This window comes from Pipra filicauda, unplaced genomic scaffold (genome assembly GCF_003945595.2).
Source record: "Pipra filicauda isolate LSUMZ 115617 unplaced genomic scaffold, ASM394559v2 scaffold93_size3172892_pilon, whole genome shotgun sequence".
Taxonomy (NCBI): domain Eukaryota; kingdom Metazoa; phylum Chordata; class Aves; order Passeriformes; family Pipridae; genus Pipra; species Pipra filicauda.
This window is the reverse complement of record NW_024105131.1, coordinates 1,169,068-1,196,592: the sequence shown is the minus strand read 5'-3', so window position 1 is coordinate 1,196,592 and position 27,525 is coordinate 1,169,068. Positions and strand designations below refer to the sequence as shown.

The 27,525-nt window shown below is 43.7% G+C and overlaps 1 protein-coding gene across 1 annotated transcript; it reads left to right on the top strand.

Annotated features, from left to right (window-relative positions):
- Positions 1-1,553: 1,553 nt before the first annotated feature.
- KCNMB4 (potassium calcium-activated channel subfamily M regulatory beta subunit 4) lies at positions 1,554-25,116 on the top strand. Its single transcript, XM_027721953.2, has 3 exons — positions 1,554-1,918; positions 12,149-12,276; positions 20,168-25,116. The coding sequence occupies exons 1-3, from the start codon at positions 1,580-1,582 to the stop codon at positions 20,334-20,336; spliced, it is 636 nt and encodes a 211-aa protein (XP_027577754.1). The 5' UTR covers positions 1,554-1,579; the 3' UTR covers positions 20,337-25,116.
- Positions 25,117-27,525: the final 2,409 nt, after the last annotated feature.

Below are 27,525 nucleotides of genomic sequence, written 5' to 3'. Positions count from 1 at the left end.
GGAAAGCAGGGCTGGAGCTTCCTTTTTCAGGTGGTGACAAATCGACCTCATTAAAATTTTATTTTTTATACTACGAAAGCTATATGCAACAAGCCCCATCATTAGAGACTGCTGTCACCACAAGTGCTGGCAGCAAAGCCTGACTTATGGGAATGGATGAACAGAGCCCAGAACAAATCAAGATGAGTTCAGTTTCTAGTATAAACGCCTCCTGCAGGTTTAAGAAAAAAAAAAAAACAACAACAACCCAGGCTAAGAGCTGGCATAGTATTTCAGAAACCCATTGGTATCAGGGCAGGCTGCTTACAAAGCAGCTGGTCTGAGAGCAATGTGGTAGTGCACTGGTGCAAGCAAGGACAATATTTACATCCATTTATATTCATGTCACAGCATGGATTCTTAATACCCTTCCTGCCAAACCTTGCTCAATAGTCCATTTGGAGAACCTATGGATCAACTTTATTTTTAAAAATTTGACATTGCACTCTGCAGTGGGAAAGTGATTGAAAAAGGTGGCCAACAGAAAGTGCTATTTCCCGTATTTTTTCTGTATTTTTGTACCTTGTTGTCTGCTGTGTCATCGAGTTCAGCTGTCACCTCTGAAACTGTCACATTTTGTTCTAGCTAATTGCCTGTGATAAAGGCTACAGAATACAAATATAACTATTGCTTATGGTCCTTTGGCACCAAAGAACTTGTTGTATTGCCACAGTGGGAAATGCTGGGTTATAACCAAACTTCATTTGCAAAACAAATGTGTTTTCTTGGATTGACTATTTTTCTTGCAGACGACTTGGAAGGAAGCAGTTCCTGGGGTGAACCTTCAAAGGTCAATACCTTCCTGTTGAAAGCAATTCCTGTGTGTGACAGCTATCATCTTGCTTCCCTATTAACTTCAGATAATGGTGGAAGAGACTGGGTCTGTCTCTGCTTGCAGATACTGGGTTTGGGGCTGGCTGGAGCAGAGCACTTAACCCTGCAACCCCAAAAAGTCATGTTGAGGCAGGATGACATTTGGCCAACTCCCATTATGTCCCTTCTCAGTCAATAAGGTGAAAATAGCAGCTGCTTCCTCATTTGCACATATTTAATTTCTTTAATTTCAGATGAGATTCCTCATGTAGATGTAGAGACCTTGCAAACTTTTATGCAGGGGGCTACTAAGCAGGATTTCACACAGGGTCTTCAGGACTTAAGCAAGCCACTGGCAAGATATTGGCTTAGAGAGAGTGGGTGGGTGGGGGCCTGCAACGCACCCAAAGGGCCCTGCCCCCCACCCCCTTCTAGATATTGTACCTTGCATGATGGTACCCAATATTAATCCGGACTAGCCCTCCCCACAGCAAATCTCCAGGGGTAGATAATCCCGTTGCAAGCTGTCCCTTTCCACCCCTGGAGGGCCCTGAATTAGGTCAGACTGGATTAAGTTTGCATTTTATTTATCTAATTTTTTTTTTTTCGTGCTCGTTACACGCACACTCAGGCTCGGAGGAGGCGGGGAGGGAGGCGGGGAGCGGCGGGAGCTTTAGCCGATGGCAGTGTCTGATGCCCGGCGGCGGATGCCAGCGGCAGCCGGGCGATGGCGAGGAGCCGGGCGGCTTACGAGTACACGGAGGCGGAGGACAAGAGCATGCGGCTGGGTTTCCTCCTCATCGCCGCCGGCTTGCTTTCCCTTTTGGGTTTGGGTTGTTGCTGGCTTCGCCCGGCGCTGCAGGAGCGGGGCGGCGGCGGCTCCGCCAACTGCACGGTGCTGGCGGTGCGGCAGCTGGGGGAGCGCTTCGCCTGCACCTTCTCCTGCGGGGCCGCCTGCCGCGGCACCGCCCGCTACCCCTGCCTCCAGGTCCTGGTCCGCACCTCCCGCTCCTCCGCACCCGCCCTGCTCCACGAGGACGAGCGGCAGCTCCGCACCAACCCCAAGGTGAGACCTGCGAACGCCCTCCTCTCCCAAAATGCGGGGTGGTGGGTCCCGCCGCGGCGATGGTGTCCTTTCCGTGGCCCCGGTGCCCGCCTGGGGCGTCCCGGTCCGCGGCAATAGCCCTCTGTTCGGTGCGGGTTTTAATCTGAGGGGCGGGGGGAGTGGATGAAGTCCCGGAGCATCCCTCCAAAATACCACTCTGCTGTTGCTCAGCAAAACGTAGTATATCTCTATAGTGTGTATATATATTTCCCAAATCTTCGTTCGCGAAGCCTAGCCATGAGTATATATATATATATGTATATGTGTGTATATATATATACATACGTACTCTACAGAGTGCATCTATATGTGTTGTGTGCACATACATATCTAGCATGTCAGGAGTGGTTTAGGCTCGATATTAGGGAAAGGTTCTTCACCCAGAGGATGGCACTTATAGGCTCCCCGGGAATGTGGTCACAGAAACAAGCCTACCAGAGTTCAAAAAGTGTTTGGACAATACTCTCAGGCACATGGTGTGATTCTCGGGGATGGTCTTGTACGGGGCCAGGAGTTGGACCCGATGATCCCTGTGGGTCCCTTCCAGCTCAGGATATTCTGTGATTCTATATGGCATAGTATAACATACTATCAATGTATAATGTATAGTATACTACATACTATACTACACTATACTATACACTATCCTAAGTACAGTATAATGCTATATACACACACACACTCTATAAATACGCACACACACTATATAAATACACACGCACACACACACACACACACAAGCACGCACTTCGCGATCAGCCCCATTCATTTCCAGCCCAACCCTCCCGCGTCCGGAGCGCAGCCCTCGGGCGGAGCGCAGCGGGAGCAGCGGAGGCTCAGCTGCCGTTCCCCGTCCCGCTGAAGCCCCGGGACGCCGGCGGGGAGCCGGGGAGAAATTCCTACTGCCGGCGGGGAGATCTGTCTGCTCGGGCAGTGCCCGATGCCGCTGCGTGATCCAGAGGGTGGGGGGCTTCCTAGAGCAACTCCCCGAAGCGCAAGGGGAAGTGTTAACGGAGCCACTGCCGGCGGGGCGTCGGGGAGAGGGCTGCGCCGAAGGAGCAGTTTCCTTCATGCTGTTTTGATTCTTAGACTTCTCCATCACCCACATGAAAAAGGACAGAATGGAGGAGTCCTAAAAATTGCATCTTACAGCAAACTGGGGTAGTCTGAAGGCAACATGTGACTTGTGCTTTCTCTTTCTTTAAAGGCAGTTATTCTACCTTCTCCTTTTTCTTTTCATGTTGGGTAAAGATGGCCTTGACAGAATGCTGCCTGAATGAAGGAGATTTTATTAAGTAGTTTCCAGAAGAAAAAAAAAATGTAATGGAATCCCCCTACCCGTGAAAGGACTTCAAGTCTTGAGTGTATTGGAGAAGGAAATGTCGGTTTTTTGACTGAGATGTGGATGCAACACAATGTCAAGGGGCATGTTAAGCACGATGCAGGGGTCTGCTTGCAGGGGCCAGATAGCAGGCTTGAGTGTCCAGCTGGTATGTGCAGCCTCACATCTCCTCAGTCATACTTGCACTGATCTGGCTCTGTCCCTTGGAAGGTGGATTAAATTGCAAGCTTAGGGTTTGAGGGTTGCTTTTTTCCCCTTGACAGCTTGTGGCCTTGGAAGGGTGGTTGGGGCAAAAATCAGCAGAGTAAGAAGCAGGATGGTAAATCTGCAAGGATTTGGATTAAATTTTTGGCACTGCTCAGAAATGATGAGTGATGAAGCTGCAGTGCTGGATGGTGCCCCATAGCAGCTTGTGAGGGAGCTTTGCAAATTTCAGCTTTCCCTGGGAGTGCTGCTGCCAAACTCCCTGTGGTTACAGAGATGTGCTGTGAGTGCCTCAGCTGTCTGAGCTCCAGAACTTCACTAAATATCTCTCAATTTTCAGGTGGGCAAGGGGTAGTTGGTAAAATGCAGGAGAAAAAGCCACCCTTTCGATGTGGGGCAAAGATGACATGGTGCTGCAGAGGGTGCAGCTCTCCCTGAACTCCCTGGGCTCTCCCTGAACACGGCCCAATCGCCCCGTTGTGGCCACGTCCAGCAGGGATGGGAGGTGGAAGATGGGAGGTGGAAGATGGGAGGTGGAAGATGGGAGGTAGGTGCTGAGCCATGCCACCAGAATGACTGGGCTCAGCAACTCCGCCAGCTTCTGCAGTTTCAGCAGAGGCTTTCAAATTAGACTGTGACCACAGTAACTTTCTGAGTGGTCCAAGTGTTTTGTTTTTACTTCTTGATCCTGTTTTCTTCTACCGTTCTGGAAGTCTGGTGGGAAGAGAAGGATTACACCTGCCTGGGGGCTGGATTGCAATTCTGCAGGGAAGCACCCAGAGCTTCAGAAGTAATGCCTGTAAATGTCACTCAGAAACCTATTTTTATTTAACAATTAATTTTATATTAACAATTGATAAAGAAACAGGGCTCTGTGTTGGCAGCGTGGTACTTGCATGCTCTTACAAACATAATCTATTTTCTTTACCTTCCTCCTTGCATCTCTAGATGTGGGCTGTTTACGCTGCCTATTGATTGTTGAGGATTAAATCTGATTTACCAGATGAGCCCAAGCTGAAAGGATGCATTTTTTTTGATGTAACTGCATTCTCTAGTAGTAATTGAATTTAACTAAATGGAAAACTACATAGGAAAAAAAATGTGCTCCAATTATTTTCCCTACTTTAAGAAGCTTGTGTAAAACCAATGGAAAATAAGAAGAAAAGTTGTTTAGGTGTCATCAGGAAAACATACTGTTGTAAGGAACTGAAGTCTATTTGTTGCTTTGGTTTTCCCTTTTTTCTGCTAGTTCAGTGTCTGTGGAGCCAAACAATTATACTCTCCTTTTAATTTTTGTTTTAAAATCTCACCTTCTTTAAAAGCTTTCAGGATTTTATGTTGAAATATATTAAGCAACAGAGTAGGAATCTGCTGAATCTAATGCTCAGGATCCAGTATGTATTTATGAATGAACACTTAGGGATTCATTAACCCTTCCTGTTCCCATCACCTTCTTGCAGTATGCTTCCTTGTGTTCATGCAATTTGACATACAACGTGTTAAGCAGTTCCAACTATCTGTAAGGGGAAAAAATGACCAGTTTTGCTTTGAACAGTCTTTAAATTTTATGTTCTGTTTATCTACTTCTCTTTGTAGGGTAGCAATTTTCCCCTGTAAATCAATAGTGTGGAAAAGGCATAGTTCAGGCTCCTTACAACACACAATGCTGAATTAGTTGGCAGCTTCACACTCCCAAAAATCCCCAGTGCATTGAACTAAAAACCTTCTATTTTCTGTAGTAGAGTGGGCTGGCACTTCAGCATATTGCAGCTATGAATCTGTCTGTTCTAGCGAGGAGAAAACTGTTCTAGATGCAGGAACAATAATTTTTTTCCTCTCTTGCTTTCTAAGATAATCACATCATTGGACAGCCCAGGATTCATTTTAGCTCTTAAAAGATTATATAGCTGGGTCAGAGTTAATCCAGGAATGTATATAATAAAGCACCGGACATGATTACATTTGTGTTTAGTCCAAGAGATTTGTGGATTTCTTTATTTTCTTTTTTTTTTCTTCTTCTTTTGATTGCTGTCTCAGAGGAAGAAATTTCATTGGAGTGACAGTAGCCTTTCTTCAGCTGCCTTGATAGCAATAACAATCTCTGAAATAAGGCTTAAGGGGGATTAATTCCAAAGTCAAGTTGTCGCTATCACTCTCTGGCCATCAAGTAAGTCGGCAAGTGCATACAACCAGTGCAGGGACCAGGCTATAAATTTGGTTCGGAAAAATGACAGGGGAGTGTGTCAGCTGCTAAAACAGTTTACTTTCTGGCTTTTTAGACTTTTTCCTTCCTATATTTGAAGTTAAGAGTAGGGTCAGAAGAACTTGCCCACTGTTTTGCCAAAGAAACTTTTATGGGAGTGACTGATAAGGCAGATGTTAGCAGCTCTGCAGCAGGACCTGGTTTCCCCATCCTTGTCCTTGGGCAGGGTAGCAGAGCAACCAGCTACCGCTCCTTGTCTGCACTCCACATCTGCCCGTGCTGCTGTCATGCTTCTTTCTGTATCTGCTCCACCTGACAAGATGATGTGCAATTATCTCTTCTGTGCACTTGTAAATAGAACTGGGATTGACTTTTGGACTCCCTTAAATATGACCCATGACAGAGGAGGTTCCATAACAAAATATGCCCAACTTTACAGTAATTATGGGAGGGTCTGGTGCATCTGGTGAAGCATCAGATCTGTATTTGGGCTGGTACCTGTGATGGGCAAACTATGCAGATGCTGCCTAGCAATTCCTCTGGAAACAGCCCCAGGGGCCATGGATAAACCTCACCACCCACTTATCTCACCTGGGGCACTACTCACTGCCTCAAGCCTCTGTGATGAGTTGTGGGTTTGGTCACTCCTGGTGGGTTGTGCTGATGAAGCAAGGTGATCATCTGTGCTGACAGATGCAGGTGAAAATGAGGCATGGTGCTCAGTTCTAGCTCCCTCAGGACACCCAGATGGAAGGGGGCAATTTTTTTGTATTAATGGAGTGAGTCCACCTGCTCATCTCCTTCTACAATAGGATGGTTGTGGCAGCACTTCTTCCCTTCCATACCATGAAGCTCCCCCAGTAATGCATGGAGACACACAAAAATTTAGGAGCTCATATATGGTTGGGGGGGGGGGGGCTGACCCTGGCTGGACTTCAGGTGTCCACACAAGACACTTTATCACTCCTCTCCTCAGGTGGACAGGTGAAAGAAAATATAAGAAAAGGCTCATAGATCAAGATAAGGACAGGGGGAGATCACTCACCAGTTACTGTCATGGGCAAAACAGACTCAACTCAGGAATATTAATTTATTGCCAACTAGATAAGGGTTTTGTGTAGAAAAAATCAAATCTAAAAACACCTTCCCCCAACCCTTCCCTTCTTTTGGGCTTAACTTCACTCCTGATTTTCACTACCTCCTGCTCCCCAGGAGTGCAGAAGACAGGGAATGTGAGATATGGTCAGTTCATCACACATTGTTGCTCCTTCCTCCTTCTTCTTTTGCTCCAGCATGGGGTCCCTCCCACAGGAGACAGTCCTTCACAAACTTCTCCAACATGGGTCCTTCCCATAGACTATAGTTCTTCATGAATTGCTCCAATGCAAGTCCCTCATGGGGTCACAAGTCCTGCCAGCAAACCTGCTCCAGCGAGGGCTCCTCTCTCCACAGGACCATAGGTCCTGCCTAGACTCTGCACCAGCACAAGCTTTCCATGGGGTCACAACCTTCTTCAAGCAGCCGCCTGCTCTGGTGTGGGGTCCACCACAGGTTGCAGGTGATTATGTGCTCCACTGTGGATCTCCCTGGACTGCAAGAGAACAGTCTTATCACCATGGTCTTCACTGTGGCCTGCAGGGGAATCTCTGCTCTGACACCTGGAGCACCTCCTCCCCCTCCTTCTTCACTAACCTTTGTGTTTGCAGGGTTGCTTCTTTCAGATATTCTCACTCCTCTCTCCTGGCTACTATTGTGCAGCAGTTTTCCTTCTTCTTAAATACGTTGTCCCAGAGGCTCTAGCACTGTTGTTGATTGGAGTCCAGCAACGGGTCTGTCCCAGACCCATCTGGCATTGGCTCTGTCAGACATGGGAGAAACTTTTTGCAGCTTCTCACAGAAGCCACTTTTGTAGCCTCTCCACTACAAAAACCTTGCCAAGCAAACCCAATACACCTGAAGATCAGGTGCTGGTTTTAGTGGTGTGTTGTACTTTTGCAGAGATACTTACCTACAGCATCCTTACCACTTCATTTCATCACAGAGCTTCACAAGCTGTGTGGCATATGACGTGGAGCTTTGCCAGCCAAACAAATGGTACGTGCTCTGTCCCATAGTTCACCAGCAGCCAGGAGGATGGCCTTCAACAAGTCACCTGGCAAGTGAGTTTGGAAACTTGCTTCTTGGTGACATTGGTTTGTGTGCTGTTGAGCTGACCTACTTCTACTTATGTCTATTTACATTTAAGACTTTCTTGGTCTTGCCTTGTGGACTGTGTCTTCCGGGCTTGAGACAGCTTCCCTCAGAACCTACCAAGTCTGTCTCCTTTTTCTTAAAAATGTAACTGAGTTAGGCAAGAATTAGTCTTTGAAAAGCATGAAATGCTACCTGGAAGTTAAGCCATCATCAAGAGTTCAAGCCTCTGTTCTTTCTCTGTGATGTGGAAGAACATCTGCTCTGATGAAGGATCAGAAGGATCTTCCCACACATCTGCAGAGACACTGAAGTGGGAGCATCCTGCAGCAAACACAGACACAAATCTTACAAAACCTTGGGTAAAGATCTATTAGCAGTTCACTGACATTTTTATTGAATTGAATCCTGAGCCATCTAGCCAAACACTGGCTTTGACTGAAGAGGGAATATTATCAACCTGATACTGATTTTGAGCTCTGTAATTGAAACTGTATTGGAATTCCATAATAATTTTATTGTTGCTATGACATAGTGTAGGAGGTGCAATTATAGTTCCACGTATCAAAAGATGTGCCAAAAAGGAGTCTGCTCCATCAGATTTATTCTGACTGTCTAATCTTAAGTGCTATTCTCCAACTTCATTGTCACTTATTAAAGAAAAAAAAACATCAAAGCAATATAGAGTGGGATACTTTCACTGAAAATGGATGTTTCTGTGTGAGCTGCAATTGAGCATCAGGTGTCCTAGCTTGTTTTCAAACGGTTGGCATTTGTTTGTATTTTGATGGCAGTATTTCATGCCATGTCTTGTGAGGGAGGACTGTGTAATTAACGTTTCAGAAACTGCCTGTTGCTAAAGTGAAAGTTACAATTCCCTTTTATCTGACTGCTGACTATACTTTGGAGAGTGACACAGTTGCTCAAATAAAATCTCCAAGAAGTGTGCTTGGGAGGCTGAGTAAAGAGAGATCCATCTCTTATGTGGATCCGAAGGAGACAAAATGTATGTTGGATTGGTGGGGACTATGCTGGCAACCCAGGGAGGCAAACAAGCTCCAGTATTTGTGCAGCAGGTGATAAGTTCACATTAGAATTGGACCTTGAGTGTTCATTGTGGCTCAAGGGCTTCATCACTTTGAGTTGATGTTTCAGAGTGACCTCTGGGATTCATATTTGGACAGAGACCACTTCTCCCTTCAAGGTTGTTAATCCTCAACAGTCTCAAGCAGTGAGGTCACATCAATTTATGGTAAGACCCAGGGTGTCCCCTTTGTGTTTTCTACATGAAGATAAAGAGGTGGAAATGTATCCAGCATGCTTTATGTCAGCTGTCATTGGGACTACTTGTGCAGAGAATAGTGTGAAGTTTGAGTTGCAGAGATCATTCACTGTTGTCCCCTTCCTGTAGGTACTGGCAATACTCCCACACGCTGTCTTGCTTTGGTATGGGGAAGACAGAAGTGTTGAAGAGAGAAGTTGTCTGTGAGCCCCTTTACATCTTCCAAACCAAGAAAAATCCGTGCCCTGAAAACCTCAATGTTTAATAGCTTCATACTGAGCTAAAAGTGTGGGAACTGATAGCAAAAATTGTGAAGTAATCTGTGATGTAACTGTCCTGGGAGACTACTATAGCTTGATACTTTTCTGCTCAAATGGGCATCTCTTGAGAAAAAGAACCTCTGCAGTTGTTTCTAAGCCTGAAACTCAGGATGGGGCTGAACAACAGTTCACCAGGTCATGAACTTTGTGAAGGATTCATGCAATATTTTGTAGGGGTGGAAGGTCTCCGAAGGATCCAGAGAAAGTTTAACCAGGAGTGGTGGGGAGGGTGCACTTTCATAGCAGAGAATAGCAGTAAGCTGTAGACACAAGAAAGAAACATTTCAGAGGAGAGAGGGAATATGCATATGTAACCAGTACCACAGGAATAGTAGTTTTTGAGATAGTTGAGGAAATTTAGGCAGAAGAATGTACATTGGTACTTAGTTGTTTTGTCTACTTCTGCATTTTGTGTGCTGGCTAATTAGTGGTTGGTTTGGGGGGCTCTTTTTAGAGACCCCAGAAGCTGGGGGCTACCTACAAGCTGGGGGCTACCTACAAGCTGGGGGCTTGGGGAAGAGCAGGATGGTGACTCCAGTCAGGCATAGGCAGTCAGTGTACAATTGGTGGGATATGATACCATTGCCAAAGGAGGATCTGAAATCCTTCATAAAAAAAAGCATCAGAGCGGAGGCTGGGTGTGCTAGACCCCAGGCCAAACAGGGAAGAGGGGACCAGCTGGCATGGTTGAAGTATGTTGGGGCTGTCATGGGGGCAGAGCAGAGCCAGCATTGCACTCAGGTGTCTCCGTGCCAAATTTGCTGACTTGTCTAGCTGCTGCACAGATGTGTTTATGCACTGGGGGCATGCAGGAGAGAGGGGGGGTGCCTGCTGCTTCCAAAGTACGCAATCAAAAAAAACCACTGCTGACCAGGGAGTATTATCTAAGATGGCAATAACTGTATGTGATAAATCCTGCATTCTGGTTTCTGAAGTAGAATGGCGTTGCTGCTTGTTTCTCTCCTCTGTCATCAGCAGTGGGAACAATCTTTGTTTAGGGTCATCTGAACAGGGAACTAAAGAGAGCTTTGTGCCATGGCAACACCAGATGTGGGTTCATGTGAAAATGGGAATCCTTGCACATGAAAAAGGCAAGTTCCAGCTTGGAAGCAGAATGGAAGACCTTGCAGATTTTTCCAGTCTTAAGCATGGAAGACACTGACAACAATTGTATGTGCTGACAGAAGTGGCCAGATTTTACATCATCGGGGGAATAAAATCCTGAGATTTCTCCCTTCTCCCCGGAATGGCAAAGCTTCAAGCTGTTGTCCGGCGGAGATGGACTTGTAGGTCTGTACAGTTTGGGCATAGTGTGCAGCTGGGAGCAAGGTAGGCCCCCTGGGACACTTCACCAGAAGGAGAGGAAGCACTCACTCGGCACAGTGAGTCATGATCATCTTTATTGTCATATTAGAGAGGGTATCTCTCTACTTGTTACTGCCTTCAGGATATTGTGAAGAAATTAATGTTGTGATGATATGTGGGCACCCCTTTAGGGGCTTCCCATAGCCTACACCTCCTGCTTCCTCATTGTACCCAAGTAGGAGGCTTTTTAACTGCCTTCACAGTAACAGTTTTTTCTGTTTGCAGCTTACAGTTTTAAAGGAATTGGAATTCTCTGTGTGCACCTGAAACCTTGGTGTCCATCTGTCCTGCAGGGCGAAAAGCCTTTGTGTTATCTGAGGATCAGTTAAGCTGTGTTACTCAGTGTGGTTCAACACCTCCTGTAATGATCTCCATGGACACCCAGTACAAATAAGAGAGATTGTTCTTGGACACTGAGATTCTGATACTGCCGACATTTGATTCTGTGGACTATTTGTTTTCTATTGTTTAACTGGCTGTGGCTAGGAGGTAAGGGTGGTGTGTCAAAGACAAGACTTGGAAACTAAGATATGTGTGTGTGTGTGTGACCCGAAGCAGAGCCTCTGAAAGCCCAGTCCCAAGTGCACCAAGCTGTGGGAGGAACTTCCCTTGAGTTCTTTAGGTTTCGAAGTAGATGTCTGAGGGTGAGATCTGCAGATAGCTCAGCTGCATGTTCAACTCTTATTGACTTCTGTACAGCAGAAGCAGATGCTGAAACTTTCTGCTGAAGAGAGGCTTTGAACTTTGTTGCTTGTTTCTCTCTGTTGTAAGAGTGGAAGAACACCTTCTTTTACCACTGGATTTCAGCCAGATATCAGATATCCCATCATCTGGGAAAGCTTCCTGGACTCTTTGAGTTATTTATTAGCATGATACTAAACAAAACTTGTGATTACGTGCCTCACTGAAAATAGGAAGTTATTCAAATCCAATCCATGCGGCTGGCTAAGAATTCATCAAAAATGAAACAAAATGAAACAATTATTTTCCCATTCATCATGCAAACCCCCAAGGTGTTATGAGGCAGTTTGGTTTGAAAATGGAACAAAATATGACAAAACCTTTATTTTGTTTCTGAATGCTGGCATATTCTTTTCCAGTACCTTCATGGAGTAACTAACAATTGAAGTAAATTTCAGCTAACTTTTCTTTTTTGTTTTTGTGGAACTTGTTCTTATTATTCTCTGTCCATTTCAGTCATGCTGGCGTTATGGAAAATGCAGAGAAGTGATGCCCTGTGTTCCTGAGCACAGAAGTAACTCTGTTTTGCAACGTGTCTTGGCAGTGTTCATACATCCCTCCCTGTGCAAGAGATGATCAGGAGAACTCTGAGAACGTCACGTACAAGCAGAAATACTGGAAAGAGAAAGTGGGTTCTCAACCATTTACATGCTATTTTAACCAGCACTTGAGGTGAGTAATCTTCATTTGGCTAGGCAGAAGTGCTTATGCATCTGTTTAACAGCTGTCCATTGATTCTGTTTGAAAATATATATAAATGTATGCACATGTATACACACATCCGCCCCCCCCAAGTGACGTGGTTTATCACACAGAGCTCAGCACAGAACTCTGCAAGACCATTCTGTTGATGAAAAGCTATACAGAAAGCACAGGAGTGTTTTTATCACTTGAAGTAAAAATACAAAACTCTGAGGAAAGTTTTCCTTAAACCACGCAATTTTTATGACAAAAAGCATCTTGGCTTTTAACACTCAAATGGCAAATTTCTGGTTTGGAAATTAACATTCCTTCCCTCCACTGAGAAGAAACCCTTTTGTATTTGTGGAAGAAAAGGGAAGATCAGTAAATACTACAAACCAACTCAGGAATTGTGTTCACAGAGGATTAATGAATCAGGTATGTGTAATAAGCATTCATAGAACTGCCAGATTTCATAAATGCTTGCAGAATACAAAATAGTAAGCTAAAGCATCTCCCCTTCTGTTTCAATTCTTACTTTTACTGCTGATATTGATGTGACTTACAGGTGTATGAGGGTGACGTGTGGTTTCCTTCCTTCCATAAACAGACAGGGGAAGGAGTCCTTTTGCCTCTCTCTTTCTGATGGTGATATGCCAGGAAATAGAAGGTGATGTGGCAGCAGGAAGAGGTTAGTCCTACCCCGCAAACACTTGGAAGTTGAACAGATAAGAGAGACCTAGGAGGGAATAGCTTGGGGCTTGCAGGTGTGATTCGGGGCTCAGTGTGGGAATGTTGGCACCAGATATTCAAGTTTGTTTAGAGAAACAGGAGGAAAAGGGATGCCAGTGTGTGCTAGGACCTTGGGCGAACTGGGGAGCTGGAGCAGGGTGGCAGGTGGAGAAGTGCCTAACTCTCCTGTGGGTGGCCCACTGAGTGCCTTGGGGGCTTCAGGTTTATCCTAGGCTGGCTATAATTATTACCCCCTTCCTGGAGAGACGTAGTCAGCATGCCCAGGATGACAGTCTGTTGCCCTGGTTAACTCCTTGTGGAGGGATCCCACCAGTGCTTTGTAGCAAAAATTGTTGTTCCTTATAGAGGGGAAAGAAGAACTGCTTACAGCACATGTAGGTTAGGGCATCCTATGTGGTGACAACAGACCTGTCAGGGACCTTCTCAGGGGGTCCTTTGGTCCACAAGGTGCCAATGCTTGGGTCTGCTAATCACAAGCCCGGTTATAATTTTGGCTTCTCTGAACAGGCATGTGCTTCCAGTTCCCCACACTGCTGAGACCTGGGACCTGCAACAGCCACTGCCTGAGTGAGCAGGAGAATCGGAAACATGGGATTGTCTGCAGGAGAAGTCATGGCTAGGATTCATCTGAACTAGTGTGGACAGGATGCTGTGAAAATTAGCTTTTCTAGTCAGCAGAGAGAAACAGGAACCTTTTACCTTACCCCAAAATAAATGCCTAATATTGGTCAGATGCCAAGAGGTGTTTATTTATCTCCTGTAAATGAGCATAGGGTGGTAGGCGCCCAGAGCTATGTGATCTGGTTCTCACATTTAGGTGAAGCACAGACAAAATTTTTCTGAGGCTGCATACCATGTAGCATCTGCCATTCATGTAAGTTGACACTGAGGAATTGAGCAGCACTCAGGCAAGGTTTTTTTCCTTAAAGATGCTGAATCCTATACTGCTGAATGTTCTTGCCAGTGCAATGGTTGACTTGAAATGCTGCCTTTTGCTGATCATACAACAATTCACGTACAGCAGAAGACAGGCTCACTGCCAGAGATGCTTGAAGATAGTCTAAGCCAAAATGTGTACACCATTTATTTTCTACTGGAGATAGGAATGAACTTTGGGAGATAAGTTTTGCTGACTAGGAATGTGCATGTTAGGTATACTTTTAGAGCAACAATGACTAAGCAGCTTGTGAAGCAGTAAAAAAACCCATAATAAACTGAGGGAAAAGTCTGTTCACTTCAAAATAGAAATGGGCATATTTTCTGTCAGTATTTTTTTCACTCTATGGATAAGCTAAGTCTTCTCTGTCAGTCTATATAAAACATACAGAAAATAGCTCCTTAGAGAGAGTACTATTTGCAATATTAATAATCTCCCTTTTGAAAAGGCAGAATAAAATTCTAAGTAAACATATAGGCAATGAGTTAACATCATCTATTCTTCATCAAACTTAATTCACCTTCATTGTCAGAATTGTTGCTGCATGCAGAGTGTACTATTAGGTAACATCTCCCTTCAGTTTGGTGGTGCGCATTTCAACAGGCTACTGTGAAAAGAAAAAAAAGATGCAATTCTTACAGTTCAAAAGGGATGAGAAGCAGACTTGGCAATTTCAATCATTCTTGGTTAATATAAATTGAGATGCCCAGCAAAACTATCTCTCTGACATTTATCTTAGGGAAACTAAGAGCAGCTTAGCTTGGAGCTCAGCGCTTTACTGAAAATTGAGGTCTTGCTTTGCCACTGTAGGCACTTACTTTTAGTGTGCCACTCTTCTCTGGCTGGCAAGTTGCAAGTTGCATGGGAAAGTTGCTTTTCTGGACCTCTGGTGAAGGTGCCTGTGTGTTGGCATGATGATATTCCAATCTGAAGGAAGCCTTGCCCAGCAGAAGAAAAAATATTTTGTATTTCAGAGCATAAAATAAAGGACAAATTCAGATAAAGTTCTCAGGCTGTTGCCAAAGGTTTGAAAAGACGCTGAGCTCTAGTGCTTCAGTGTTCTGGATTTCACACCAAGTGTTCAAGGGGACCACAAGTGTTGGCAGGACCACATGCAAACAAGTGTCACAGCTGCATGTCCTAAAATGGGATGTCTGGGGAAACAGGTGGGATGGGGAAGATCCTGTCGCTTTATTTCTTCATGTTCCAGGTCTCACTGACATCCACAACAAGAACAAAAAATAAGATACCAAGGTTTCTGTCAACTCAGACCACTCTGTCGCAGAGACTTGAAGGGCAAACGCTGTCCAGTGATCAGCAACAATCTGTATGTTGTTGGGGTACCCTGCAGGGTCCTTATTTATTGGGGAATAATTATGTGTAGAAGCCCAGAGTGCTCAGGTAGTAGGGCTGCTCATCTGTAAGTGCTGGAACATAAATCTTGACTTGCCTCTTACTTCACACTTTTCTAAATTAATTCTGTCCAGTCAGAAGATGCTGTTGCTATTTCCTGTCCTTTCTTTTATCACCTGTGGAGCAGTGCTTGGGCTGACAGGAAAGGACTTTACTGTTAGTAAGACACAGCACTGCCCCTGCATGCAGCCATCTAGGTGAGGATCTCTGCATCTTGCAACAATAAGGGAAAAAATGACTGCTTGTCAGAGCGACGGGATGTGAACAACTGTGGGCAAAATAAGTGTATTGCAAACATCTTAATTCCAGATTGTTTGAATACAAAAAATATTTGTGAGATTACCCTATCCCATGCCCCCACTTTTGTCAGCTTTTGTTGTGTAACATAAGTTGCACAGTGTGGTTCATAAATGTTCATGAAATGTTTATGGGCCTGTAACTTTTTGGTCCTACATGACTTTTTGGTAATTCCTGCACTGCAATTCTTCCCATGATGTTCCGTAATGGCTCTGAAGGTTCTAATGGAGGCCTGCTTTATGTGGTGTCTGTTTGAACTGCTTGGCAACACCTAACAGGGGTGTGTTGTATAATGAAACAACTAATCCAATCAACCTGGCTCAGAGCTCCACAAGGGTCTAGCCCTGAGCACAAAGTCCTGTTAAAAATAAGTCCTGGTCTCACCTTTTAGCAATGAAAACAAAATCCCTTCCTCGTTGTCTGGTCAGTGAAAGGGAAAGCTGTATTTTTGGGGTTGAAATAGAGACTTGTTCAGGGATACTTTTTAGTTTGTTCATTCATTTTTCACTCTGGGGCTGCTGCTGGGCAGTGATGGTGGTGCTGCACAATGGCCATCTCTGTTTGCAGCAGAACAAGGTCCCAATGTCTAAGCAGGGTTTGCAAGTATTGTGGATTTTTTCCCCCTTGGTCTCTTTTTTGTCTCTACCACTGTTTTGTGCACAGATAACTGGTGTCAGGAGTTTGGGTGCATCCCCTCAAGAGGCTTTGCATTTACTGGAGACCTGAATGGCAGCATCGCTAGAAACAAGAGATTGCCCATAATGGACCTTGGGGGAATATGTGCAACCCCTCTGCCAACATCTTTGAACTGAAATGTTGTATGAAAGTCACAGAGCAAAGATAGGTTTATTAAATGCACTACACTTACAGGGACAAGGCGATATATTTAATTATATCTGCTGATTTTTACAGGGAAAATAAATAAGTTTCCAGGCATGACATACCTCGTTTGGGTTCAACATGAGTGCCTCAGCACCAGGAGAGTGATGCTGTGGGGGCTTCCAGCAAAGACATGAGAAGGTTTCCCCCAGGGACACAGCACCTTTCCTTTTCTGTTTCCAAGCCAAACAACAAGCCTTCAGATTCTGGGAACAGGCACATCATCTTTAAAAAAGCAGCAAGAAAAAGTCAAAACTGCAGATTCAGTACATGCTAGCCTCACCATGCAAAACCAAAGCAGTTACATTACTGTGTTTAGAGTGTCCCGGAATCCCAGAATATTCTGTTGGAAGGCATCCACAAGGATCATCAAGTCCAGCTCTTGGCACTGCACAGGACCACCCCAAGAAACACATCATGTTCCTGAGAACATTGTCTGAATGCTTCTTGAACTCTGTCAGGCTTGGTACTGTGACCACTTCTCTGGGAAGCCTGTTCCAGCTTCCAACCACCCTCTGGGTGAAGAACCTTTTCCTAATATCCAACCTAAACCCTCCCCGACACAACTTCAGGCCATTCCCTTGGGTTCTGTCACTGGTCACCACAGAGAAGAGAGAAGCTTTGCTGAAATCCAAAAAGATTACATCATCTGGCTTCCCTTGGGCAACTAGTTGGGTTACCTTGTCATAAAAGGAAATTTAGATTGACAAGCAGGACTTTACCCTCATGAAGCCATTCTGGCTCTGACCAATGACTGTGTTGTCCTTCAGGTGTTTTTCAATTACTCCCAGAATAATTTCCATAATTTTGCCAATCACTGAAATGAAACTGAGAGGTCTGTTGTTTCCAGGGTCATCCTTCTTGCCCTTTTTGAAAACTGGGACAAAGTTAGGCAGCTTCCAGTCAACTGGGATCTCTCCAGATTCCCAGGACCATGGGAATTGATCCAAATTTGTCCCACTATTTTTTTATGCCAAGAGTCAGTACCAAAAGGCTACATCCCAGAGGGTTCCGGAGTTTTCCTGGGTGTCAGATCACCATCCAAAAGTGCTGCTCCCTCCTCTTGACTAAAGAAGGGCATTTAATATCTTAATTGTGGTGCCAGAAGCCATTTATTGAAGTATTTTTGGAGGACTCAGTCATGTCTTGATGCATTGTCTGCAAAGACGCTGTGTGCAGTCGACAGTGAGTCACTGCCATATAAAAATTGCACAGGGACTCTTGCTGAAGCTAAAAATAGCAATAATACCCACCTGAACCAAAACCTCATCTTGAGGCTTAATTAAAGGCCTCTGTCTTTGACTCTTTTCCAAAAGGGAAATTCTTTTAAATTACTAAGTTACAGTCACACCTATAATGAGTGTTTGGCATCCATTGCTGCTAGCTTTGGTACGTGTTTTCAAAAACATTTAGGAATTTGTCAAAAAGATACCTTACTTTCCCCAATCACACTTTCTTTCCTTTAACTGAATGCAATTTTCTAAGTTTTCTTCTTGCCCCTTATTTTTGAAATCTTTGATGAGTATCTGCTTAAAAAACCCCAAACTTAAAATTCAATGTCACTTGTAAGCTGAAAGTTGTGAAGATTGAGTGCTCTCTACTTATGGCCTCATTGCCAACTAGCACTCTGTTATGCACAGATGATGATACAGTAAATATGAGGGAAGCAGTATTATACTTCTTGTGAAAGGATTTTTCTGTTCAGGTGTTGTCATTCTTATGGCATAGGCTGGTGAGTTTGTGCCTATAAAGTTATTACTACTTCATTCAATTTATAGTCTCCACCTGTGCCTACCTATATATATTTAGGATTTTGGTTAAGCAGACTTCATGCACTCCACTGTTGAATACACCTGGGGTTCTTTTGGCAATTTTTTATGTTGCTGAATTTCAACTTCTTTATAGCTGAGCTGCTCATAATCAGTCTTATTCTGCTTCTTACTACACAAACAAAGAGAGATGCATGGTGTCAGCCTTGGGGACTTGCAGGCTGGCACAGTGCAGAGGATCCTTCACCTAGCAATTTTGGGTGAGAGATCCCCAAATGCAAATCCAGGTGCAATTAAATCTGGGATAAGTTGTAGCTTGACAGTCTAGCTCCATTAACTCCGTAAGGATGGATTAAACTCCATAGATTTGCAAACATCTCCATAAATTAACTTCTCAGTGAAAGAATAAGAGGTTCTTCTTCTTTCCTCTATGGAGAATGCTTTCTTGGTGCTGCTTTCTGATCAGGATAAAACTATTGTGGGAGAGACAGCACAGTCATTGAGCAGGTGTCTGCTTCCATGTGCCACTAAGAAGAGCTTAATTCTCAGGACCTGGCTGGATGAGCCTGGGTTGGCAGGGTTTTAGGCTGCGGGGTTTGTTGCTCTAAAGAGTGTCAGATAGCATTGATAAAGCAACACGTGATGGGAAAGTTCAATGTAAATGAGGACCAACATGAGTCAAGGCTATAGATATTTTCCTAATTAGAGAAAGTCTGTTTCTTTCCTTTGTAGGTAATTTTCCAGGGGCTGCATGTGTCTGGCTTTAGATGAGAAAGCAGCAACAAAATGCAAATGCCATGAGACTGATTTAGTAACTGTTAAACTGCAAGGAGAGCAGAAAGAGCCAGAGCTGAGGAAAACCTGGCATCGGATTTCCCAACCGACTTCCCAGACTTGGAAGAGGCGGATGGACAACTGATATTTCAGACACGTGGCACAGCTAAATTTCTGAATATCTTAAGATGCTTCCTCCTTGCTATTAGCCTTTTCCCTTGGAAATGCATAAACCTGTTACAGACCCGACCATGACTGTGTGTTAGATGCTGTTGATGGAGGCATGGAGGTTCAAATGTTTGAGGGAGGCTCCCCAAAGTGTCCCTGTAGTAGCCTACTTGGACGCTGCTGTTTGCAGCACCAAATCACAGCTTATTGTTGAAATAGCCACTGCTGGGAAGGGGCTGAGTCGGGAACCTTGGCCACATGGGGCCAGGCTGTCGTCCTCCTGGGGATAGACTCTGTGCAGACTCCTGCCTGCCAGTGCAACTGGGCCAGCCTGGGCCACCAGCAGTTCAGGGCTGAGGACAGGGACCGGCTCTGTACCCAAACCACAGCCAGGACTTACTTCACCGGGAGCCTTCATGAACACATCAGCGCTCCAAGCTAAAAGGGAAGCTTTGATTACACTTAAGCCATTGCACAGGGCTTGATGACATCTGAGCTAGACATGTATAAATGCTGCCTGGTATTATGTTTTTGCTAGAGTGGTTTTTCCAATCCACAGTCAGTGTGATACTGTATCTCTCACAGCTCTTTGTGATGACCATGACCCCTAGAACACCTGAAGTACCAACCCCCCCCCCCTTTTTTTTTTTATCCAGATAAACTTGTTAGCCTGTAAACACTGCAAGTGGAAAGCTCTTACAGCCCACCACGAGTGCTGGTGATAAACGGGCAAACGAAAGCAGTGAATGAAATGGTCCACTTAATCATTTTCTAACACTGTAGCAAATAAAACACCTTTACTCTTTCCATGGTGGACGATTTCCACTAATGATGAGCTGATGATATTGAGTTGATTTATATTTTCTACATTTTCTGTTCCTGCTCTTCACAGGCCAGATGATGTGATGCTGAAGCGCACCCATGATGAGACTGTCCTCTTGCACTGCTTCCTCTGGCCTGTGGTGACATTCCTGGTTGGAGTCCTCATCGTGGTCCTGACCATCTGTGCCAAGAGCTTGGCTGTCAAGGCAGAGGCAATACAAAAGAAGAAGCATTTGTGAGTGGCAAGGCTGCTGATGGAAAAGAAAAATCTGCAAGAAGGTCTCAAGTGGGGAAACTTGACACACCTGCAGGTCTGCGGGGCACCCTTCGTCTCCTACCAGGGTCTGATCTGATGGTGGAGTTGCTCTTGCCTCAGGATTTTTCTTAGAAGACTGCCCCATGAAATGCCAGCTAATTGCTTCTTCTGCTATGACAGTAAATAAGTATATTCTACCAAAAAAAAAATAATCTACACTGCACCAAATATGCTGTGTGCTGTTAGTGCTGAACTGCAGCTACCCAAGTCCTAGTGGAAGTGAGACAGTTTATAAAACTCCCTGATGATGCTCATTTCATCTCTACAAAGCGATCTTTGCTAATGTTTAATATTAAATTTTAAAATATTTACTTTAGATAGACCTTATTTTCAAAATAATAAAATTTGATTGTTTTGGGTTTTTTAACCTTTGGAATTTTTTTTTATTTAAAAGGAAAGGCTTTAAGACAAACATAACACTGTGCTGATTTGGGTTTTTTTCCCACTGTGTAGAACTTAATTTTAAAATTCAAACTTTAACTTCTGTCTAGACTAAGTCTTTCATCATCACCTGTTCATTTTGATGAAATGTAGAAATCTCTCAAAAGTAGTTATCAAAAAAATGAAATATTATTGGAAAGATGATTAAATGCTGGATCTAATTTTATTGCCTCAGTGGTATTCAGTCCCTACAGTTGTTCTTGTCCCCTCTCAGATACACTCTTCATGAATGCTCTCAGACTGTAAGCATCAGGAATTTTACATCAGTAGTTTTACATTAATATATTTTACTAGCATCTTCCCTCAAAATTGGAGTGCCTGTGCACTTGCTGAGGAGAGCCTGTGAGCAATGGTGTGATCCTTCTCACCAGAATCCAGGAATAGCCAGGGAAGACATCAGCTCCTTGTAGGGCTCTAGGTGTTTGCTGCTGAACTGCCCATCCCAGTCACACCAGCTCCATGAAGGCTCCCATGCAGGGGACGCTCCAGAAAATGCAAGGCAATTCGGGCACGGAATCTTGCTGAGTCTCCTTTCTCTGCTTGCTCCAGGTCCTCACTGTGTATGATTGGAGTACCAGCCCTCGTCCACTTGCTCATTGCAGAGATTTCCATATTTCTGGCAGTTTCCCTGGGCACATTTTTTTGCATACCATAGTCAGGGGCTGAGGCCAGAGTAGCTTCATGGCACACGTCCATACTCCCACAGGGCTGGACCCCCCTGGGACCAGCTGTGCAGCTTTGCAAGGCTGAAGTGCAGCAGAGAAGAAAAGCCGTGTGGCTCAGTCAGGAAAATGAGTGATTACTGGCAAAGCATTTTAATTTACATTAACAATTCTGCAATTCTAAACATACTGTGCATTGTACTAATCTCTGATATTCTTAGTATTACGTTTAAATACCTTGTGTTTCGTTGTGATTTTAACACTTAACAGAAGTATTTCCTGAGGATGAGAAAAGTGCTAGATTTGAAAGCCTGAAAGCTTAGTTGGCACAGTGACAAATCTGCTTGTATTGCCCAGTGTCCTCTTCAGATGAATTGTATTGTGTGTTTTCCAACTGATTTCCATGAGGCTTCTTGTACACATTGTGGTTTCCAGTGATAAGGGTGATATATGGCAGGGGCAGCAGGTGACTGGAGGTCATTCCCAGCCCCCCTTCTTACTTGCTATGTGACTTTTGGAGAGTCCTCTGGTCCGGGTCCACACTGGGATAGCTGTTCCTTCAAAGGAATTTAAGGAAATATGTTTGTGGAGGTAGGAACTTGATGCTTCTTGGCATGTTACTCCACGTGAAAGATCCAGTTCGTGTTGGTTGCACATGTTCAAGCACCTCCAGTCCCATGGATGAAAAACAGTTCTTGTGAGAAGAATTTCCAGTTCTCTGTGTTAAACATCACCCCTTTGGAGATGCCTGTTGCCAGGCTCAAACAGATAACCTCTGTCTCAGCCTGCTGAGAAATATAGTGCTGGATATACAGGGTGAAGAGAGGCTATGAGCTCAGCCTGTTAGAGGAAAGCCTGCCAACTTCTGGAAGGGCTGTTCTGCAGAGGGCACTCTTTCATTTCACTTGTATCTTCAAGTTCACTTGCAAGCAAGGCCACTGCTTGCATCCTCTGCTATTCTCTTGCCTCAGCAACCCACAGAAACATTGCATCGTGTGTCTCATTCAGGGGGTTAGTTACTATTTTTTATACATATATATTACTTTTCCACACTATGCAAAGCACAGAAAGCTGCCATTGTGGGGTGGTTTGGTTACCTGGCTAAGGTGATGGCAAGTTCTCTTTGTCTATTTCTGCACGGTAGCTTCTTACAGTTAAGGAGAATAACTCTGATTTTCTGCATATATCCATCCTTTGTTTTCCCAAGGCAGAAGGAAATACAGAGTGACACAGATTCATCATGAAATTTTAAGCCAGTACCTTGGGGCTCGCAAATCCAGATTAACGAAATCCGCTCTAGCTTTGCTCCAGAAGCTTTTGTGACTGAATTGTACAGCTGGTTCTCTGAGCAAAAAGCAAGAAGCAAATTGAGCTGATGCAACTCACTTGATTGGCAATCATATATCTAAATCTGTTGGAAATGTCATTTGCAAAGGCCTCTGGAAGAAAGTAATGGTTGCAGAGATGATATTAAATTATCTTACTGTAAGATTAACATCCCAAGTTAAACATCTAAATTAGTATGCAAAGACAGGCAGTATGCAAAGACTGGCATGGCAGTGTGTGATACTAAGGGGAAAAAAAAATCCTAAAATTCACTTTTCTGTCCCAGCCCGCCCCTCATTGATTTAGAAACATATTTGTAATCTCTGTACTTGGTTGTGGAAGCTGGGGATTTCCTTTTAGTGGATTATTCACTGATTTCCTCCTTGGCTTTGCAGATTTCCAGTTTTGGTGGTGTATTCTCTGAAACATATTTGCAGCCAGAGCGGCTGCTTTTCCCAGAGCCATCTGCAGAGTCAATTTTTGCATTTTATTCAATATTTATATGCCACTGCATTGAGGAATTTTCTTCTGTCGTGCTGTCTACTGCTCTGCTTTAGTAAGACCTGCCTTCTCTTTCATGCGGTGCAATTACATAAATTTTTTTATGTGGTATCTTTCCTGTTAGCTTCTTAGGCTCATTTTAAAAGTCAAAGTAATAAGAGCATTTTTTTGTTGCACTTCTCCTGCTTTTTGTGTTTTGGTGTTGCCAGTAATAGACAAGATTTCACAATATGTTAGAAAATTCAGCTACTGAATGAAGAGCTTAATTCAATGCTCGGAGTAGATGAGGGATGTCATGGAAGTATCCAGGGACATTTTAAAAGACCATTACTCACAATTTCTGCTATAAATGTAACCCTATGATAGAGGTCCAGCACAGAGTGATGGATTTTAAGGACATTTGTAAACTGAGCTCTTCAGTAGGTGCCGGAGAACGAAAGTTAGAAAGTGCAGTGGAAAGGTAGCCCAGGTCCCAGTTTCCAGACTTGTGCTTCCAGGTGGGTTTTAAGGGATTTGTCCTAGAACAGAACAAAGATGTCTATGAGGCATGAGAGTGCAGGGTTCTCCGTGGATCGGCCACCTTGGCTCAGCCTGCCCCTGACCACCTTAGCCCTGGTGATGGTGTCCGTGGGGTTTCCCTGCCTACAATTTGCTTCTGGGAGCTCTCATTCCTGAGCCAGGGCTGCAGTGTCATGCCCACAGGAGCAGGTGTGTCTACAGAGGGCTATCATGCATCTGAGCTCATTTCACACACTACATGAAAGAATCTGTCAAGCATGTGTTATCCAGTCAGAGTCCATCTGGGAAATGTGAAAGAGGAAACATTGGTCAATGTTTAAAACCCTTTAATAAATAAGGTTGTAGGGCTTAAGTGTCCTTGAGGAAGTGTCTAATGCAGTTTGCTAGGGGTTTGGGCCTTACTCAAAAAATTAAACCTATTTAAGACTCGCAGTGGGTCTGGTCCAATGGCAGGACCATGTGGATTGCCTGTGAACAGAAGGAATGTGCTGTGCAAGCCTCTTTGCTCAGTACTGCAAATATGGGAGCTACCTGCTGAATTGGGTTTCTGCAAACTTAAGCCTAAATGACCAAAGTATTTTAAAGCCAAGAACAAACATGTGGAAGAGGAGACATCCACAAGAGTGTCTATTAAGAAAAGAAAAACACTCAGGCCATGGCTTATGTTTAGATAATCAAATGAAAGGAACTACAGCTGAATTTCTAATTATGGCACCTATAGTATCATGTAAATATGGTCTTTCAATCCTGGGCAGAAATCTTATAGCCAGAGCTACTGAAAAATCAACTGATTTCTGTGTGGGGGTTCTCTGAGAATCAAAGGCTATTTGTTTTGGTTTTTTTTTCCTCGGCATAGGACAGCTGCTATTCCTCCATTATCTTTCAATCAGAAACCAACCTCTTCCCTTTCTGGTATCTTAAGAGGCTGCTGTGCTGATCTGTCAAGTTAACAGTCTTTGCTGCAGAGAGCATGAGCAGGAAAGCCTCCAAGGGAATATGCGTGCAATTAATCATACTGCCTTGTCAGGTCACAGAACCACTGAATGAATCAACCCCGAAGTTTGATATTTGAGAGTCTGTGCAATTCTTGTTCTGGTTTGATATGCTGGTGCGAATGCTGCCATTGCTTGCACTATGTTTAATTCACAGCTCTTTGGTGGTTTAATGGTTTGAAGCATCATAAGCTGAAAAATCACTTTGCATGCCTTGGATGCATGGCTGGAGATGCTATACATATTTTAAAAAAAAAAAAAGAATAGCCAATTACAGTATATAGCTGTAATTTGTATGTAAAATTTTATTATAAAATACTTTTGGCATAGCTGTAAAATTTCATACACACCTACAATACACAATCTCCAAACAGCACATACAGAAATCCACCAGAAATGTCTCCCAGAAATGCAGTAGTTTTGATATTGCATTAAAAAAAAAAAAGCCATTTCTCTGTGATTTAATTTAATGAGCTAATGGAGTGTCAAACATTACTTTTCATAACATAACTACTTTGTAACTTTTCAGCTAGCATAAGGTTTATCTCTATTTTTATTTGCATGCCAATTATCATTCACCAAAAGCTGTTGGAAAAAATCAACCAGTAAGCTCTTTCATATAACTGCTTGTTCTACAACTGAGAGTTTCTGGACAAAATGCTTCAGCTATTTGGATCCCATACAGAAGGATCAATTAAAAAAGAGATGTGAGCAGCTAACATTTTGTTTCAAAAGCCCCAAAGAGCCAACTTTTAGGCCATTTTCATTCCCTCAATATAGGATAAGGGCAAATTCAGACTTCAAACAAAGAGCAATTTCTGATCATGCCTATCAGAACATGTGCCAATATTGAAGTCTGTCTTTTCATTGTTTGCAAGGCTGCATTTCAGTTCAATATATTTCCGTGCAAGATTGCATTTTCAATGCGTTTCAGTCCAAGAAACACAGACCCCTATACTGAAGGCTTGCAGAGTTGCTACTTGACTTGTTCAGGTCAGCTGCTTTCAGCAGAGCATCAACCCTTCTCCACTTGGCAGGACAGCAGTTTTCCCCCAGCCCTTTCCCCTCTGGCAGTAAGTCAGTTTTGTGGTACCCACAGGAGAGGGGACAAAGCGACCACCTGCTCTCTGTTGCCGTGCCCGTTGAGGTCGGAGGAAGCAGCATCTCTAGGGTGTAATATTTGGCATTTGCCAGGGGCCTGGATATCAGGAACGCTGCCTGGATGTGGGGCTATGGGGAAGGAGCGTGACTGAGGGTCACCAGGGAGAGAGCTCCCACCTAAGGGCAAATGCAAAACATTGGAAGGGGTATGGGTTTGGCAAAGAGTGAAATCTTTTGTGGAATTCAAAGGACTGAGCTATCTTTCCCTGCACTGTTCCTCTGAAGAAAATGTTTGAGATTATTAAAAAATTACCTGTGAAATTTTCAGGAAATTTGTTCTTAGGCAGGGGCAGATTAGTTTGGAAGGACTGAATATACAACAGTCAGTACGTCTAAACAGCATAGATCCCCACTACTGTTTTCTGAAAAATCATCAAGAACAGGTCTGATACCAAAGGAAAAAAAATACGGAAAATGTGGAGTTAGCTAGTGTCTCTTGCTTTTGATGGATCAATTTTCAATTCTTATCAAAAATATAGAGAATTGGGAATTATTTCTTTTTTGTTTATAATTCCTCTACAGATTTACAGCCCGTTTTGTAGCAATAGGACGACTAATGTGTGGCTGCATAATGGAAGCTTGTTGTGGCATTAACTGTGCCTCAAAGTAAAATGGACTGGAAGTTCTTCCTCCTTTCCATCCTGCTATTGGAGTGACGCACATATGCTTAGATTTCCCTCTGTTGCTTCCTTCCTAAGCACCGTCTCTTCAGGCACACAAATACATACGTATTGTGTGGTAAAGGTTTACCAAACTCATCTTTATTCTGTATTCATGCATACTGAGTTGTCTTTCTTGATAATCAGCTTTGTAATGATCAAAGACATTCTGTACTGACTTGCATTCCTCCTCATTTTATTGTTCTTCTATCACTCCTCTCTAGCTCTTCTTGTGTTGCATTTTCAAGGTTGCTTTTATTGATAGCCAAAACAAAAAGGCAAAATAAAAGTGAAAAGCAAATTGATTAATTTTAAATTTATTTTGCAAAGACATAATAAAATTGCCTTTTTATTTTATTTGTTGTACGTTCTGTGCTTCGCTAAATAACCTTGAAGACTGTGCTGCCAAGTCAAGCATTGCTGTTAGCTATAGTCATTATGTAGCTCAAAAGCATTCTGATAATTTGGCCCTCTTCATTTAAACACTACCTATTATACCTTATGAAATCTGAGAAAAAAAGGCATAAGTGCTGCAGTCTCGTTGAAAAAGAAGGATTTTCTTCGTCTTTCAAAAGAGTAAATTTCTGGCACAAGTATCATATTAAAATCTGCTCCATCCTTGGATGAGGAAGAAGAGAGCTGGCAGCAGAGTTATTAATTGGAGTTAGGTCTCCTCACATCCATGGGAAGGAAAAAGTTCTTTTACAGAAAGCTGAACTGCTGCCTGCAGAGGTTAGATGTTATGTGAAAGGTTGGACAGCGAAACAGCGTCAGATATGAAATGCAGGGGTCCTGGTTCCTCAGTCCCTATCCCAACAACCAGCCCAGTTCTTGCCCTTTACTGGAAACAT